General features: G+C 46.9%; 3 protein-coding genes across 3 annotated transcripts; 1 reads left to right on the forward strand and 2 right to left on the reverse strand.

Moving 5' to 3' along the window:
- Nucleotides 1-1,262: 1,262 nt before the first annotated feature.
- Nucleotides 1,263-4,725, reverse strand: BHQ10_008002 (uncharacterized protein; the record flags this gene model as incomplete). The annotated part of the gene is made up of 5 exons (XM_040880761.1): nt 1,263-2,194; nt 2,249-2,865; nt 2,927-3,150; nt 3,830-4,523; nt 4,577-4,725. 5 exons carry the CDS (start codon nt 4,723-4,725, stop codon nt 1,263-1,265), a joined length of 2,616 nt encoding a protein of 871 aa, XP_040736505.1.
- A 951-nt stretch (nt 4,726-5,676) lies between these two features.
- BHQ10_008003 (uncharacterized protein) lies at nt 5,677-8,063 on the forward strand (the record flags this gene model as incomplete). The annotated part of the gene is made up of 3 exons (XM_040880762.1): nt 5,677-6,032; nt 6,094-6,853; nt 7,269-8,063. 3 exons carry the CDS (start codon nt 5,677-5,679, stop codon nt 8,061-8,063), a joined length of 1,911 nt encoding a protein of 636 aa, XP_040736506.1.
- Nucleotides 8,064-11,277: 3,214 nt separating this feature from the next.
- Nucleotides 11,278-11,904, reverse strand: BHQ10_008004 (uncharacterized protein; the record flags this gene model as incomplete). The annotated part of the gene is made up of 1 exon (XM_040880763.1): nt 11,278-11,904. One exon carries the CDS (start codon nt 11,902-11,904, stop codon nt 11,278-11,280), a length of 627 nt encoding a protein of 208 aa, XP_040736507.1.
- Nucleotides 11,905-13,719: the final 1,815 nt, after the last annotated feature.

Here is a 13,719-nt window from a genome sequence, read left to right on the forward strand (position 1 = left end):
AGTTTAGCCGTGCAGGCTAGTCTGCMAAGCCGCTACAGACAGAGTCTCGGAAGGTATTCGATGTTGCAGGATAAAGAACTATTCTTCGGGAATAAGATAATAGGAAAGGGATAAGAGACACGTGAAACGGAAAGGAAGAAAAGGAATAATATTCACGAAAGCCGCTGAACTAGCTTACTTGCAAACGAACGACGCCGTGGTCAGCTTCGCAGTCTGTGTATAGCTGTACCTCTAAGTAGTACAAGTACAGGCCCTCGGACAGCAAACTGAGCAAAGTCAAGGGACGCCCCCAAAATCTCAGGCGCCCCGTTCGCATCACGTGGCAACCACGCTTCTTTGTCCCTCGACTCACAGCCATTCGACAACCATGATCCATGCTTGAGTCTCGAACAACCCATATGGCTGCCATATGGCGCGACGATTCAGGCCTCAGCGTATCGACCTGACTCGGCTCGGAGACCATCATCGTGATCACTGCTACGTACGTACTACTATGGAGTAGACGTATCTGATTCGACGGCTTCGGATCTGAGACGCTTAGTCAAGATTGCATATCGAAACAAGCATTAACAATGGGCATTATAGCCAGATGAAACTGATTTCGTTGGCTTTGTGATTTGACTCACCCCAGCTCCCCCAAAGATTGCTGGGGTCTATAGCGAAGCACTTATTAGGGGTAGCCTCAGACTCAGGTTGCTCACTAAACTCTTTTAGAGGGGTTAATTAACACTGCCGCTCTTCTCCGACAACAAGCGGCACCCACCCATTTTCTGGAGTCCGTTTCAGATTTGCAAGATTTGAAGATTATGAAGAACCAAATCTCAGACCCTTGTCGGGTTAGCCCTATATCAAATGTCTGTTTCATTAACTAGCAACTAACCAAGTTTTACTATGTAGACGGGTACGTGGCTCAGATATAGCCTCCTGATCACCCTGTCAAATACTCGGACTTGCCGCAAATCATTAATTTACAGCAGATTTGGACGGCACAAGTGCTCGTATGTATCCATCCGCTTACCGAGACGGAGAACACTAGCACCAAAAAGTATCTTTCGTCCGGGAGCAGTGAACAGGGGTGTTTCAGAAGCCATCCTTCCCGTCAGTTCGACCGAAGATCCCGCGTTAGACTGTGGGTACGCAACACGAATTTCGGCGGTGCTCCGAGATGCATACAGGTTGATACAAACTTGAAATTTCGAGCAATCCAATGATGAACATTGAACGCACTCGATTCAAGTTGATTGTGATTTCGACTGGACAGTCTAGAAGACATTCCCCTTGGTTTGCGTCATGGTCTTCACATTCAAATTCCTCATGAGACCTACCCAAACAAAGCCCAAGACCATAAACGCAGTACCAGCAGCAAGCATCCTCGTCTGCGCATACCCATAGGCCTGCACAATGGCATCGCGCGTTGGACTTCCCACCGGATAACTCAACTGTTCCGGCAGACTCTCATAAATGAGATACAAATTATCCACTGATAAATCCGGTAGTGATTTTTCAAGTTGTGGCAGAAATGTATTCGTCCAGATAGCACCTGAAATGGCACTGCCAACGGCGTCGCCCATACTGCCCATGACGAACAACAGCGACAGAGCCGCGGCGACATGTTGATGGTCAACGGCCGCCAAAACGGCGAGTTGTACACATAGAATGAATATGCTGCCAGCTACCGAGAAGAAAATCTCACACATGACGATGTACCCAATATATCCGCCCGGTTGACGGAAGTGAATCATCAGTCCCAACCCTAGGATATAGAGAGGCACGCATACCCACAATATCCACTTGAACCGACCCGTGACGCGGATGAGCCATCCGGCAATGAAGAGAAAGACAAACGAGACCACGCTAAAGGTATTACTGATATACCCAGCTGTAGCCACATCTGTCTCGTACACTACCTGCAGGAACGAAGTGAGGTAAGACGCATAGCAGTAGTAGGAGATTTGATACGTCATGTCGAGGAAACATGCGCCCATGATCGTGCGGTCGATGAGGAATTTGTAGTTCAGAAAGGGGGCCGGGGCGAGGTAGACTTCGTAGAGGCCGAAGATGATGAGCACAACAAAGCCGACGACGATCATAGCGATGATGTAGCCTGTCTGCCAGCCGTGGGGAGCTGTACTGGCGAGAGTGAAAGGGAGAAGGAAGACGACAAAGCCGCCGGCAAAAAGTATGACTCCGATAACTGTCCAGTCTATCAGTATCAATTTGTCTCATTTGAGAGGTAAGAAAGACTTACGGTCAAACTCCGTGACAACCCACCAGAGTGATTGCAAATCAAACTTCCACTTCTTTCTCTCTCTCACGAGAACCCCTTCCCTCTCAGCCTTGCGCAAATTAAACGCTAACATGAAATAAATCGGCAGCGCAAAAACCGGCAAAATAATCGTCCAAATCCCATACCCCCATCTCCAATTCACATTCTCCAAAAGCTCAGCCGCAGCCTTTGAGCCCGCAAACGCCGATATCAGTGCCGGCGAGGACGTGAATGCGAACGCCAATCCTCGGTTACGTAGGTTTGTCACATCAGCAGCGAGGACGTCCCAACTATAAGCTAAACCGCCGAATCCAACGGAGTAGAAGACTTGGCCGGCGCAGTAGGTTGTTATGTTGTGAGAGGCAGCGAGGATGATCATGCCTAGGACACAGAAGCAGACCATGAGCAGGAAACCCTCGGCTCGACCCCACAGGTCAAGTGCTTTGGCCATGGGGATGTAGACGGCGGAGGTCATGCTGCTGGCTACGATTGTGATGACAGTTAGCAGCGAGTGGCCTTGGAAGGAGCTTGTGGCGTAGGGACTGAGACTGAGCACGATGGAGGCGCGCATGTTGTTGACGAGGGTGAGGAACCAGATTCTATTCCATTAGCTCGACCGAACAAGAGTTTTACGGGTGAATGGCGAAAGAGAGAGCGTACAGTATCAACACTGTAAACATTGACCCCCTGCTCCAGGAAATGGTGACAGCCTCGATCTTCTTGACACCTGGCTGAGCAGCTTCACTCGGCTTCATGTCGCTTTTGTCTGACATGGGCGCTTCATTGATCATGCCAGCTTCCTTGTCATCGGCTCTGATATGCATGGCACTTGGATCGTCGACGGGGGTGGGGCCTTGTTGGGGCTTGCCAACGATGGTATGAAACTTATCCATGATTGCCATCATGAAAATTGTTCTCGAATGTAGACAAAAAAATTCGACTGCATGAACAATGAATTGTCCAGAGAAGGCCTCATGGTCTTTATACCAGCCACGCCATAGTCAACAGCATACCAAAAAACCAACATTCATGCACGTTAAATCCGCAAAGCGCTACGAGGAAAACATCACACATGTCCGATATCGCCTGACCACGATTCGTGAAGCATCCACATTACTCCAACCTTGAGAGATTTTAGTCTGATCTAGTAAGGGTTATGTGGAGATCGAGATGATCAGATAAGATTAGCGGCAATCTCCGAGCCTTTTCATTGGATGACTGGGAATATTGTTGGCCGACAAGAAAATCGTACAATGTACGCCTTTCTCGTTGAAGTATTTTTTCGCCGGATTCTTCCGTAGTGCTTGGGTGCGATACGCGAGAGGATCCTATCTATACTGTCTCTGTAGCGATTCGGTATAGCGGTATCGAACACCAGGCCGTGCAGACAATGGTCGGAATCATACCAAGCCATACCATACTCTTGGCTATGAGACCTTTACGGAAGTGAGCGTGTCATATGTTGGGACCTTTGAGTCACCGAAATTTCTTTTCAAACGCCCAGAACACAGAAATAAATCACAAAGGCCAAGCCTCAAAAAACATAGTCAGCCCTCGACTCACCGAGCACGCCATGACACTAGTATGCTCCTCTCCCTCGAATTCATGACCCAACACCGTCTGTAGCCGCTCGCATCCCTTTAGCCTCTCACAAATCTCGCGCGCATTATCGACCATTCTCAAATCCAGCCAGACCTTTCTTCGGGCTTCGTAATCATCCTTGGATTCATGGCCATTTCGGAGTGGCGCGTCTTGCTCAAGGGAGCCCCAGAAGACCATCAAAGACGGCCTCGACATGTTTTCCACCTCTTTTCTCTCTTTTTGCGCGATGAAATTTGTAGCCTCCCTCTCGATAAATCGATCATTCCACCAGATCGATGGACTACTAGCGAGATAACAATCAAACAACTCCGGGTTCGTAAACAATGCATGCAGCGCAAACAGGCCACCATATGAATGGCCATACAGCGCTTCTCTCGCTATTTTTGCGTGCGGAAACCGAGCTTTGACGGCCGGTTTCACGGCATTCTCAATAAAAGCAAGGAAAACATCAGCGCCTCCGTGTCCGGCGATTGCATTTGTTGGCTGTGGTGGAGTAAGATCGTAGCTACGTCGTTGCATATCGTACAACTTCCCGTGTAGAGAGGGATACCCAATGGCGACGATTATACCTCCACCAGAGTATTGCGATGAAGTTGCGCGGCGCCAGGCCGTTTCGGTTGCTGTGAGGAATAAGGCGTTGCCGTCTACAATGTATCTTCACCTTGTATAAGTATGGACATCAGTATTGAGTAAAAGGGGCTTACTTACAGAATGGGTACTTCACCAGCGAAGTCGTGTCTGTTCTGCAATTCTAAGGGCCATGATATTTGGATTAGATATTCTTGCTCTTGTCCGTTGGCGAGATGGAATTGCTCTGAATTTGGGAGCCGGATATTTACAGCACTTGGTTCGTCCATTTCGAAAGAGAATCTGTCCAGTTTTGCAGTCAAGTTTATGCCGAAGTTATATCAAAGAAATAATAGAGTACAGAATACTTTCTATCTCAAGTAGCACAATTTATCGACTTGACATGATGTAGGCTAGTTCCAAGTGGTTCCCTTTGTGTACTTCCGAAGTCGGCGCGACTGGACTCGGGCGCCTATCTAGTAATATATAAATATGCTGAAGTAGGAGAACAATATTGTTCATTATCGATTTGGAGGGCGACTTCCTCTGTTTTGCGAACTTAAGAAAGAAGACAGGGTCAATAAAGTGCCTAAAATGGAGAAGGATGATCGTGATCGTTAAGGGACCTAATGTAGCCGGACTGGGTGTTTATTCATAAGGGGGAGTGGGAGTATATGCCGCCTTGGGGCCCGCCTTATTGGTTTTAATCTGAGATACATCGTGATGCATCTCGAAGACTTTGAGCTTTCTCGAGGTATATGCCTAACGTCCAGCTGATTAATTTGATGTTAATCAGCCATGATTTGAACTCGAATGTACCAGCTGACTATCGGTCACTCAATGTTCGCCACAATATGATACCGGTATGTAATATGTGCATTAATGGCCAAAGCCTGATAGCAGACTGTTAATAACGACGAAAAGTTTATCTCTACATGACCTCGCTTCGTGCTACCGAAATGGATTTGCTAGGTAGGTGTAATATTGAAGAAAATATTTGCAGCGCCATCCTCGATTGGAAATAACTTCCTTCTTAAACGGAGAAACTTCATGGTGACGTCGGATGCGCCATGCGGGTTTGGGTACTTGCCTTCATGATTGAGTTTGCCATATGGCTACGCTACTACTACCACGGCCGGTCACTCATGCCGAAAGGTAGATTAGAGAACCTAACGGCTGTCGTATCTCATAAATGCATGTCTCATGTCGACAAGTGCAAACCCACCACGAAATAAACGACAATGGTATCAGACAGCACCTCCCTCGCCGCAGCAATCCTAGCAGCAGCAGCTTTCATCACTTCTTTCCTACAGTTTCTGCTTGAGTACATAAGCTCAAGCGAATCACGCAGCAAATGCAATCGAGCAGCCATCAACTTCGCAGCACAGGACGTTAGCCACAAGTGGTCATTCATAGGCTGGAAGATGAAATTGTACTACCCGGAACTCGACATGTCGTGCTTCAGAATTTTGCAAGCTTTGGAAACAGGGTTTGAGCATGGGATAGACTATTCCGAAATCAGAGACTTTCTGGATGACGATAGGATGTTCTGGTATAGGCTCAGCTCTGAGAAAGTGCCACGAACGCAAAATGTAAGGTAAGATCTCTACTGCCCTGGATAAAGTGATCCATGGATAAATAGCCAACGGTGACTTGAGTGATGATTTGGCTGCATTGGCTTGGATCCCCGATAAAGGAGACTATGAATTCCGCCTTGTCAAAGAATCGGAACTCAGCTGGTGGAAAAGAATACGATTCTGGTGGTGGAGGTATCGTCATCCGCTCCAACTCATGCGTCGTCCTCGTGCTTCATGGTCTCAAATCATAACTGCCTGCGGCATCCGGAAGACCGAATCGCTCAAACGGCGGCTGATAGACGCAGATACAATCCCATCATGCATGGATGTGCCATTCCAGTATGTTGAGTTGTCTTCGCTCGGTATGCTGTGTATCATCATGGGATTTAAGAATATTACTATCAATAATGAGGACCGGACTTTCCATGCAACTGGGCCATCGAGAGCAATCACTACGGAAAATATCCAGACTATCGGAAAAGTGCTCCGCTTCGATGGCGACGTTTTCGAAATTCATGATGCGGTTCGATCAAAGTATGGTATTCAAGGGGATAACGTTGCCTGGATGAACACAATGGCAGCCATGACCTGCGGTGCAATGTTCTTCGGAAAATATATTTGCGGCCAAAACATTCATCTGCCAATTGATATCTTAGCAGAGGCAATCACTCTTGACTCAAAAGTGGATGAATTTGAGAGCAATGTCTGGAACTTCATTCACTCGGATGAAAGTGACGATGGAGTTGCCGGTAATCTGCTCAAGGAGGCTCATAACTTCCAGGATCTTATGGAAGGGCTTCAAAGTTCCGGCAATTACAGCGGTCTCACCCCCGACTATTCAGTGAGTGATTCGATTTAGCTCATCATGTATGAATCTAATAGAAGGGTGTTAATACAGCAGTCTTGCACACCTGCCAGAGCATCAGGCGATTCTGATCAGGTAAGGTGTGATTCCCTTGGAATTTATCAGAATATAGGGAATTCCGATTATCGGGTAAGTTGAGGAATCAGGTAATAGGATGTTAGACTTACAGTACCAGGATCATCTGAAAAAAGAGATACGTAGCTGGCAAGACTTCACCGGATTACAAATTCCAACCATATTTCTAGCAGCAACATTCTGTTCGATACATGGCTTGGTAGTAGGGTTTCCGTCTGGCCAATTCCTGAAACCGTTTCTGCCTTGGTTGCAACTCGAAGCAAAGGAAATGTTTCAGAGGGTTACTGCGAAATTTGAACCTTGTACGGACTTTCAGCGCACTATCAGAACTGACACAGTGCCATGGCTCAACAGCATCGAGGATTTTTTATCCACAGGACTGGGAGCTGCGCCTGGAGGATTATACAGTTGGGGTATCTGCTCTCTCGCCGAGCTCTACAGCCAGCTCCCGGATAGTGTCAAGGGCAGCATGGTGGAGTATTCTCTTTGCAAAACAGGTAATAACCTAAATGAATATATTCGTCCCAAGGACAGGGATGTGACAAGGTCTATATTTATGCCCCATACACTGAAACTCCTCGCCGACTTTCGACCACAACATTGGAAATACCAACTTACGGGAAAGCAAAGGTTTAATGTGGTCAAGAAATGGTCCGCTGATCATCTTCTTTGGGCGCAGATCATATTGATTGACATTACTATCCGGCTCGTCGTCTCTGGCGACAGTGAGAAAATCGATGCCCCCAAGATAGATGGTCCGCAAGATAAGGACGACGAAAAGCTGGGTAGTCCAGCAGACACAGACAACGCACAATCCTGGGAATTGCGAGAGGTTCATTTAGTCCAAGCAATTGCGGCGAGCTGGAGGATACATGAAAGATACCATGGCAAGAAACCACAGCACATGCTGAAATGGGATTTGGTCCCATACTTGAAAGAGTCTCAAGCGATTCAGTGTTCAGCCGGGAGAAGTTTAGATGAAAAGTATGAAAGGCTTGCTGACCTCCTCAAGACTCGAGTGTTGTTTGTCGTGGCTCTTTTCACGCTGGGTCCTGATACGTCGGACGTCTTTCTGGCCCAAGAATATAGCATTCATATGCCCATGATATAGTGATTGAATTGAGTCTTGTCGAGCGGCCAGTAGTTTATTGCTACTAATCGATTCGAGTCAATGAAGCCACAAAAATTCCAGTGTCCCATTTCCCATCTGTTTATCGCCTTATTTGGACACATTAAACTGTCGAGAGTATCTAATACCAAGGGCAAGAAATAAGAGAAGAAAGAATAGCATATCATTCACCTCCCAATGCAACTGCGCAAAAAGCAGCATCCAGCAGTCAAACACAAAGAACGCCAGTAAGTATTCATACAGAATGTAATCTCCTCCTTCTTTTCTCTATCGTATCACATATTCACACACATCCCCAACCTCAACCTCAACCAACGAATATCGTACGGTATGGGGGATCATTTCGCCTTTCCACCCTTTGTAGCTTCCAAGAAGAGGACCTTTTTCCTCACGACAGGGTCGTATTTGAGCATACTCAATGGGCGATGGGTTCGTGGTCGGATCATTGTTCTGTAGAAGCCGGTCATGGCCATGGAGATGAGGCGGACGGTCATTGTTCGTGACTTTGCTGTTGATTACTTGTCAGCTTATTTGAGAATTGAAAATAAAAATATGCAAAGTACCTTTCTTTGCCATTTTGTGTCTTTAGAGTGGATTGAAGGATGGATTGGTAGTTGTTCGATCGATCACAGTCGAAGACCTCGGAATTGTTCGTCGAGGTCGTGAAATGGAATGGGCGTTGATACACGAGTACTGTATGAGCACCCTGTATTAGTTTCCTTGAGAATTGACTGCTCGGATGCAGCGCTCAGTATATGTTGGGAAAAGAAGAGGTCGATAAATTGTCCTCCAATTGATGTTTTTCGGAGATGCGGCTTCATTTCGGGAGTCCTACACGTGATCTACAACACATGATTTGACATTCAAAGCACGGACCAAGAGTCCATGGGAAAGTGGGTCCACATTATCTGAATTCTTGACCCTCCACGGACTTTGAAATTATTCATGATCGTTATCAAGACCAGGGTTTAGAAAATACGCGGAAACTACATTCGGGCCACGAAATCGCTCACTAAAACTGTCATCACTTATCAAATTTTCGAAATAAATGTCCGTGTAATGCCCTCCTGACCAACAACACCATCCCATTACCACATCTATCCCCCCGGATCGGGGCTATCCTGACTCGACATCGCGAGCAGATCGACATATACACCCTACTAAACAACACGCCTCCGTAGGCCAACGTATCAAGTTGTTGGATAGACGCATGTTTTAGGCCCGGGCCGTCCGGCATCTCGTCTATCCTCGATGGATCAAAACACGATTCGACGTATCTTGATGTAGGATATTGATATGTATGGATGCCTGCAAGTGGCCTCGTGGACTACCTAGATAGTGTAATATCATCCGGTAGGACAATCATACCGGCTACATATATACTAACAGAGCTTATGCTATGGCAATCGATACCAACGGATCTACTATCTCCATATCGTGAGCAGCTGACGACATCCATGAATATCTAATCTTGAAATCTTCATGGCCGAGCTCTGAAAATGTCCACATGATACCTGCTTGTCTCACTATTCTTTCTATGAGTTTCTAATCTTATCACTAAGACATTTCATTCACTCATGAGTCAACACCAACCTTCACCCCGCCTTCTCACACCCACAGACAAGACCGGAGAAGAAATAAATCGAATGTGCGAGAGAGTGTGTCACGACTGATGACGAAATACGACAATCCATCTCCTACAAACACAATACTGGTATATCGTCAAAAGGCGGATTACGAATGTAAAAGGGCGCGAACGAAATGGATTAGGTAAACCACCACCACTACTACCAAGCGAGCAAGCGAGCGGTGATGTACAGCGTCAGCAGACCAATCCACACACACCAAACCTTAACACCGTATTTCATGATCGTACAGTCTTACCCGGCTAAAATATGCATACGTAGTTTTCGTACAGAATACAAGATACAGCACTAGCCACAGTATGTATCGAAAAACCTTGGCAACTAGGCAACCAGCGATTTCATATTCGTTGTATCTTATTGGACGGAGATGGTTGGTCCGAATGCATTCAGTTTGTGAGTCATGGATGTAGGTTAAATTAGATGAAGAGAGCATGGAATTGTCGCTTTCAAGGACTGCGGGGTAGTGGTACAATCTAGATCTAGGAGAGTGCTCTGTGCTACCGGGACAGCTATACCACACGGAGAACTTTCTTGAAGCTTTGATACAAGTTCTAACTGCAGCAATACAACAATAAGTGGAAAGAATTTCGATATACATCAGTGAGAAAGAGATCATGCATAGGTTGAAAAAAGTTTGAAAGACCCGTTTGCATCGGACAAGCGCGTAGTCAATAAACAGTGTATAAGTCCTAGAGCAATCACAAAAAGTACATTTTGGGCAATACTCAGTTCCGTATCTTTAGCGATAGCAGTAAATCGTCTAGACTTTCTACCAACTAATCCTTGAAAAGAACTTAGATACCCATAAAAGCAGTGACTCACTATATCAAGCCCTATGGCATATCCATTGGACCCTGTCATTGATCAATGACTGCAGGAAGTGGTAGCTGCAGTCATAGTGGCTATGTTGAAGTGGATCTGACATGCATAGCCCACTTACCCACAGCAAACACGGGGATATACGTACTTGACATTCTTGTCGGAGAATTAGTACGGACTACGTAGAAATAAAAGAAAAAGTTTCTTTGCATCGATCGATTCATTGACTATCTAGAACTAACTAGTACTCAAGACATAACTTCATACAGACATGTATTATTCATCAAGACACAAAAGAAAAAAAAGAACCAATCACGATCATAGACTGAAGAAGTATAAGACTGAAAGATGATTGGACAAAAATGGCCCCAGCGGGAAGCGGCCCCGCTTTATGCCAGGTTGGGCTAGTTCCCGGGTCCCGTGTGCGACTAGGCTCAAACGGGAGGCGGGCAACTGTCCACTTGGAAAGGTGTGCATATGCAAGTTACTCATGACTCACTCAGTCGGTCTCCCGATAGGGTCATGCAGTCCTTCTTGCGGTATAGCTCGTGGATCATGCATCGCGCTGATTGCTAGTGCTATCATGTGTTTGCGACGATACGACACTTTTGCTGGGTGGAGACGAGATATGGTTCGACATCGATAGACGGTTCCGGTTTGGGTGGATGGTGGATACAACTGATTTAAAAGGCTCTTTTTTTTCGCTTTCTTTCTCAATTGGGTATATGGCTTCATCGCGAGGAGCGCACGTATTGTCGGCGCTCTTGACGGTCGACGCGGTCTGCTTCGTATAGTGATCCGCGGCTGGATGAGGTTCGGCCGGGAGATGTGCGACGGTAGATGATAACGCGACGACGCGTTCGGGGAGCGCGCTCGATGATTTCAGTGACTGGCTCGCCATCGTCGCCGCTCATAGTAGCAGCGGCAGCGGCGGCGGAGTTGGCAGTGGTAGGTCGTCGTGCGCCAACAGGGTATGTGGCATCGTAACTGACAATTGGTTGCTCACGGCGCAACCTCAACCCTTCCTCAATTGCCAGCAGCAACCGGCGGCAAGCCTTATATTCGCGTGGAATGCGCACTAAGACCTCTTCGTCATGCTCATTGTCGACTGCCGAGTACGCTTTTCCGGATTTTGTGAACACGTAGTTTGCGACATCGCGGGCGTAGGCGAGTCCGCGGTCACACAGCAGACGACCCTCGCGGAAGGCGTCGAGTGCATCGACACAGCGGGTGCATTTGCGTGCGTGGGTTTCGTATTCGGTCAGGACGAAGGATTCGTCGGCTTCAAGGTCGCGGACCTTTGTCACGGGGACAGTATCGTGGTGATTACCACTGCCGGTAGTTGTGATGAAAGGCATGGTGGGCGATTGTTGCGACGGGAGCTGGTAGTCGTAAAAAGTGTCACTGCGCGGACGTCTTCGATCCCGCAGGATGTTGTCTAGAGACAGTCGATCGAGACGAGATGGTAGCGACAGCTTGACGGTTGTCCCTAAGTGCGGTAAAGGACCTTTGAAAAGGTCCGTATATATATAGAAAGCCCTGAAGATACCAAGACACAAGACCAGGCAGGTGATCAAGGTCAAGTGAGTATATAAGAGTGTGTTGGAGGATGCAAGAGTAGAAGTTGTCAAGACTGGAAAGTGTCCTGACTTTATAGACAACAGGCGTATCAGACGAATGACTATGACAATGAAGATTCGTCTGAAGGAGGGGGAGGTGGCTCTTTTTAAATAAAGATGCAATGATCTCTTTATCAAGGCAGACAATATGATTGTAACGGTACGGTAAATACTAGGGTACATTACGGCCAACGCTAAATTAGTCGACTCGAGGCTGAATTGGGGGGGTGTGAGAGGATCGTCTGTCCACGCGCCAGAAGGTGCAGGCAACAATTTTTGAAAATTTCGTACACAATATACCGTTCGTCGTATCTTACGCTCTTCCTTGGTGTACTAATTGCACGGCCACTGATGCTGTGATAGGCCAAAACCCGGACCCCCTGTCACGATATGGCAGCACCAGCCTCAACGCTCAAGCCTTTTGCTTCTGCTAGTAACATGCGGCTGAGCAGTAATACGAGGGACTGTGAACTGTGGCAGTGACGTTTTGTGCTCTCCGACTAACAAATTCGGGTTCTTCTCAAGGTGCCGAATGTCATCTTCAACACCAGCACCAAGCTCAGCCACCGATTCGTGATCATCTTGATGATGCTATCATTTTGATCGTCTTTCATCATTGTTGAAGTATTGCAGCTGTATCACGTCAATACATACTCACGTTCATTCTGTATTCTATCAATAAAAATAGAAATGTTTCAATCGATTTGCTCATGATAACCACCACGTTGGCGACTACTGAGACACGAGAGTACGTAAGTGTGTAGCAGATTATTTCTGGAAGAGTGAGCGTCCATGACGGGATCATGGCTACGAGGACAATACAATCGACAGCGAGAGGAAGACTAGGAAACAGAGAGAGGAAAGCTCCTTCAGCCTCACGAATAGCGCCATCCCCGAAGTAGCTTAATGCGGGGTGGCTGTGAGCGCTTGGTTCTCGTCCAACCCTGCTTTCGTTCTACTAAATTTCTAGGAGAATAAGATGCATGATTTGATCATGGTTGGACAGCAGAGACGCTGCTCATCAATTGACTGTGCCGCATAGACGCGTTGCAGACGTTACGAACCATTCATGGACTTGGGACGCATTCAGGGTTGATAGGGCAGATGCGAGTCATCTGTGTATCAGATAGCCGCCCGAAGAAAAACTCATGTTTATCATCTATGAGCATAGCATCTTTCTATGGAATACCTATTACAAATGCAGGGTTCGTTAATTTCTGAGATTCACATTTATCGCTCGTTTCACCTAGTTACTCGCGCCTGCCTGGTTGTTTCGAGAGAAGAGAGCCTACCATTTTCAAAAATAGAGCAGTCCTGAGACCGCTAGAATGTCTGTGCTTCTATCTCGATTCAAGGAAGAACGATCGAACAGAAATAGATATCAATTACTATAGCAATGGCAATGGGAGAGTTGAGAGAGAGCCGATACTAGAGGTGTTCTATAATTGGCACGGCACATGACGGACGAGCCGAGATCGTCTTCTCTCTTGTCTACCGGTATCTTTCTTCTCCCCTCCGTGCACAACACTCTCAAGAGATAATCGTCATCACGTA

This window comes from Talaromyces amestolkiae (assembly GCF_001896365.1).
Source record: "Talaromyces amestolkiae strain CIB chromosome Unknown scaffold17.1, whole genome shotgun sequence".
Classification (NCBI taxonomy): Eukaryota; Fungi; Ascomycota; class Eurotiomycetes; order Eurotiales; family Trichocomaceae; genus Talaromyces; species Talaromyces amestolkiae.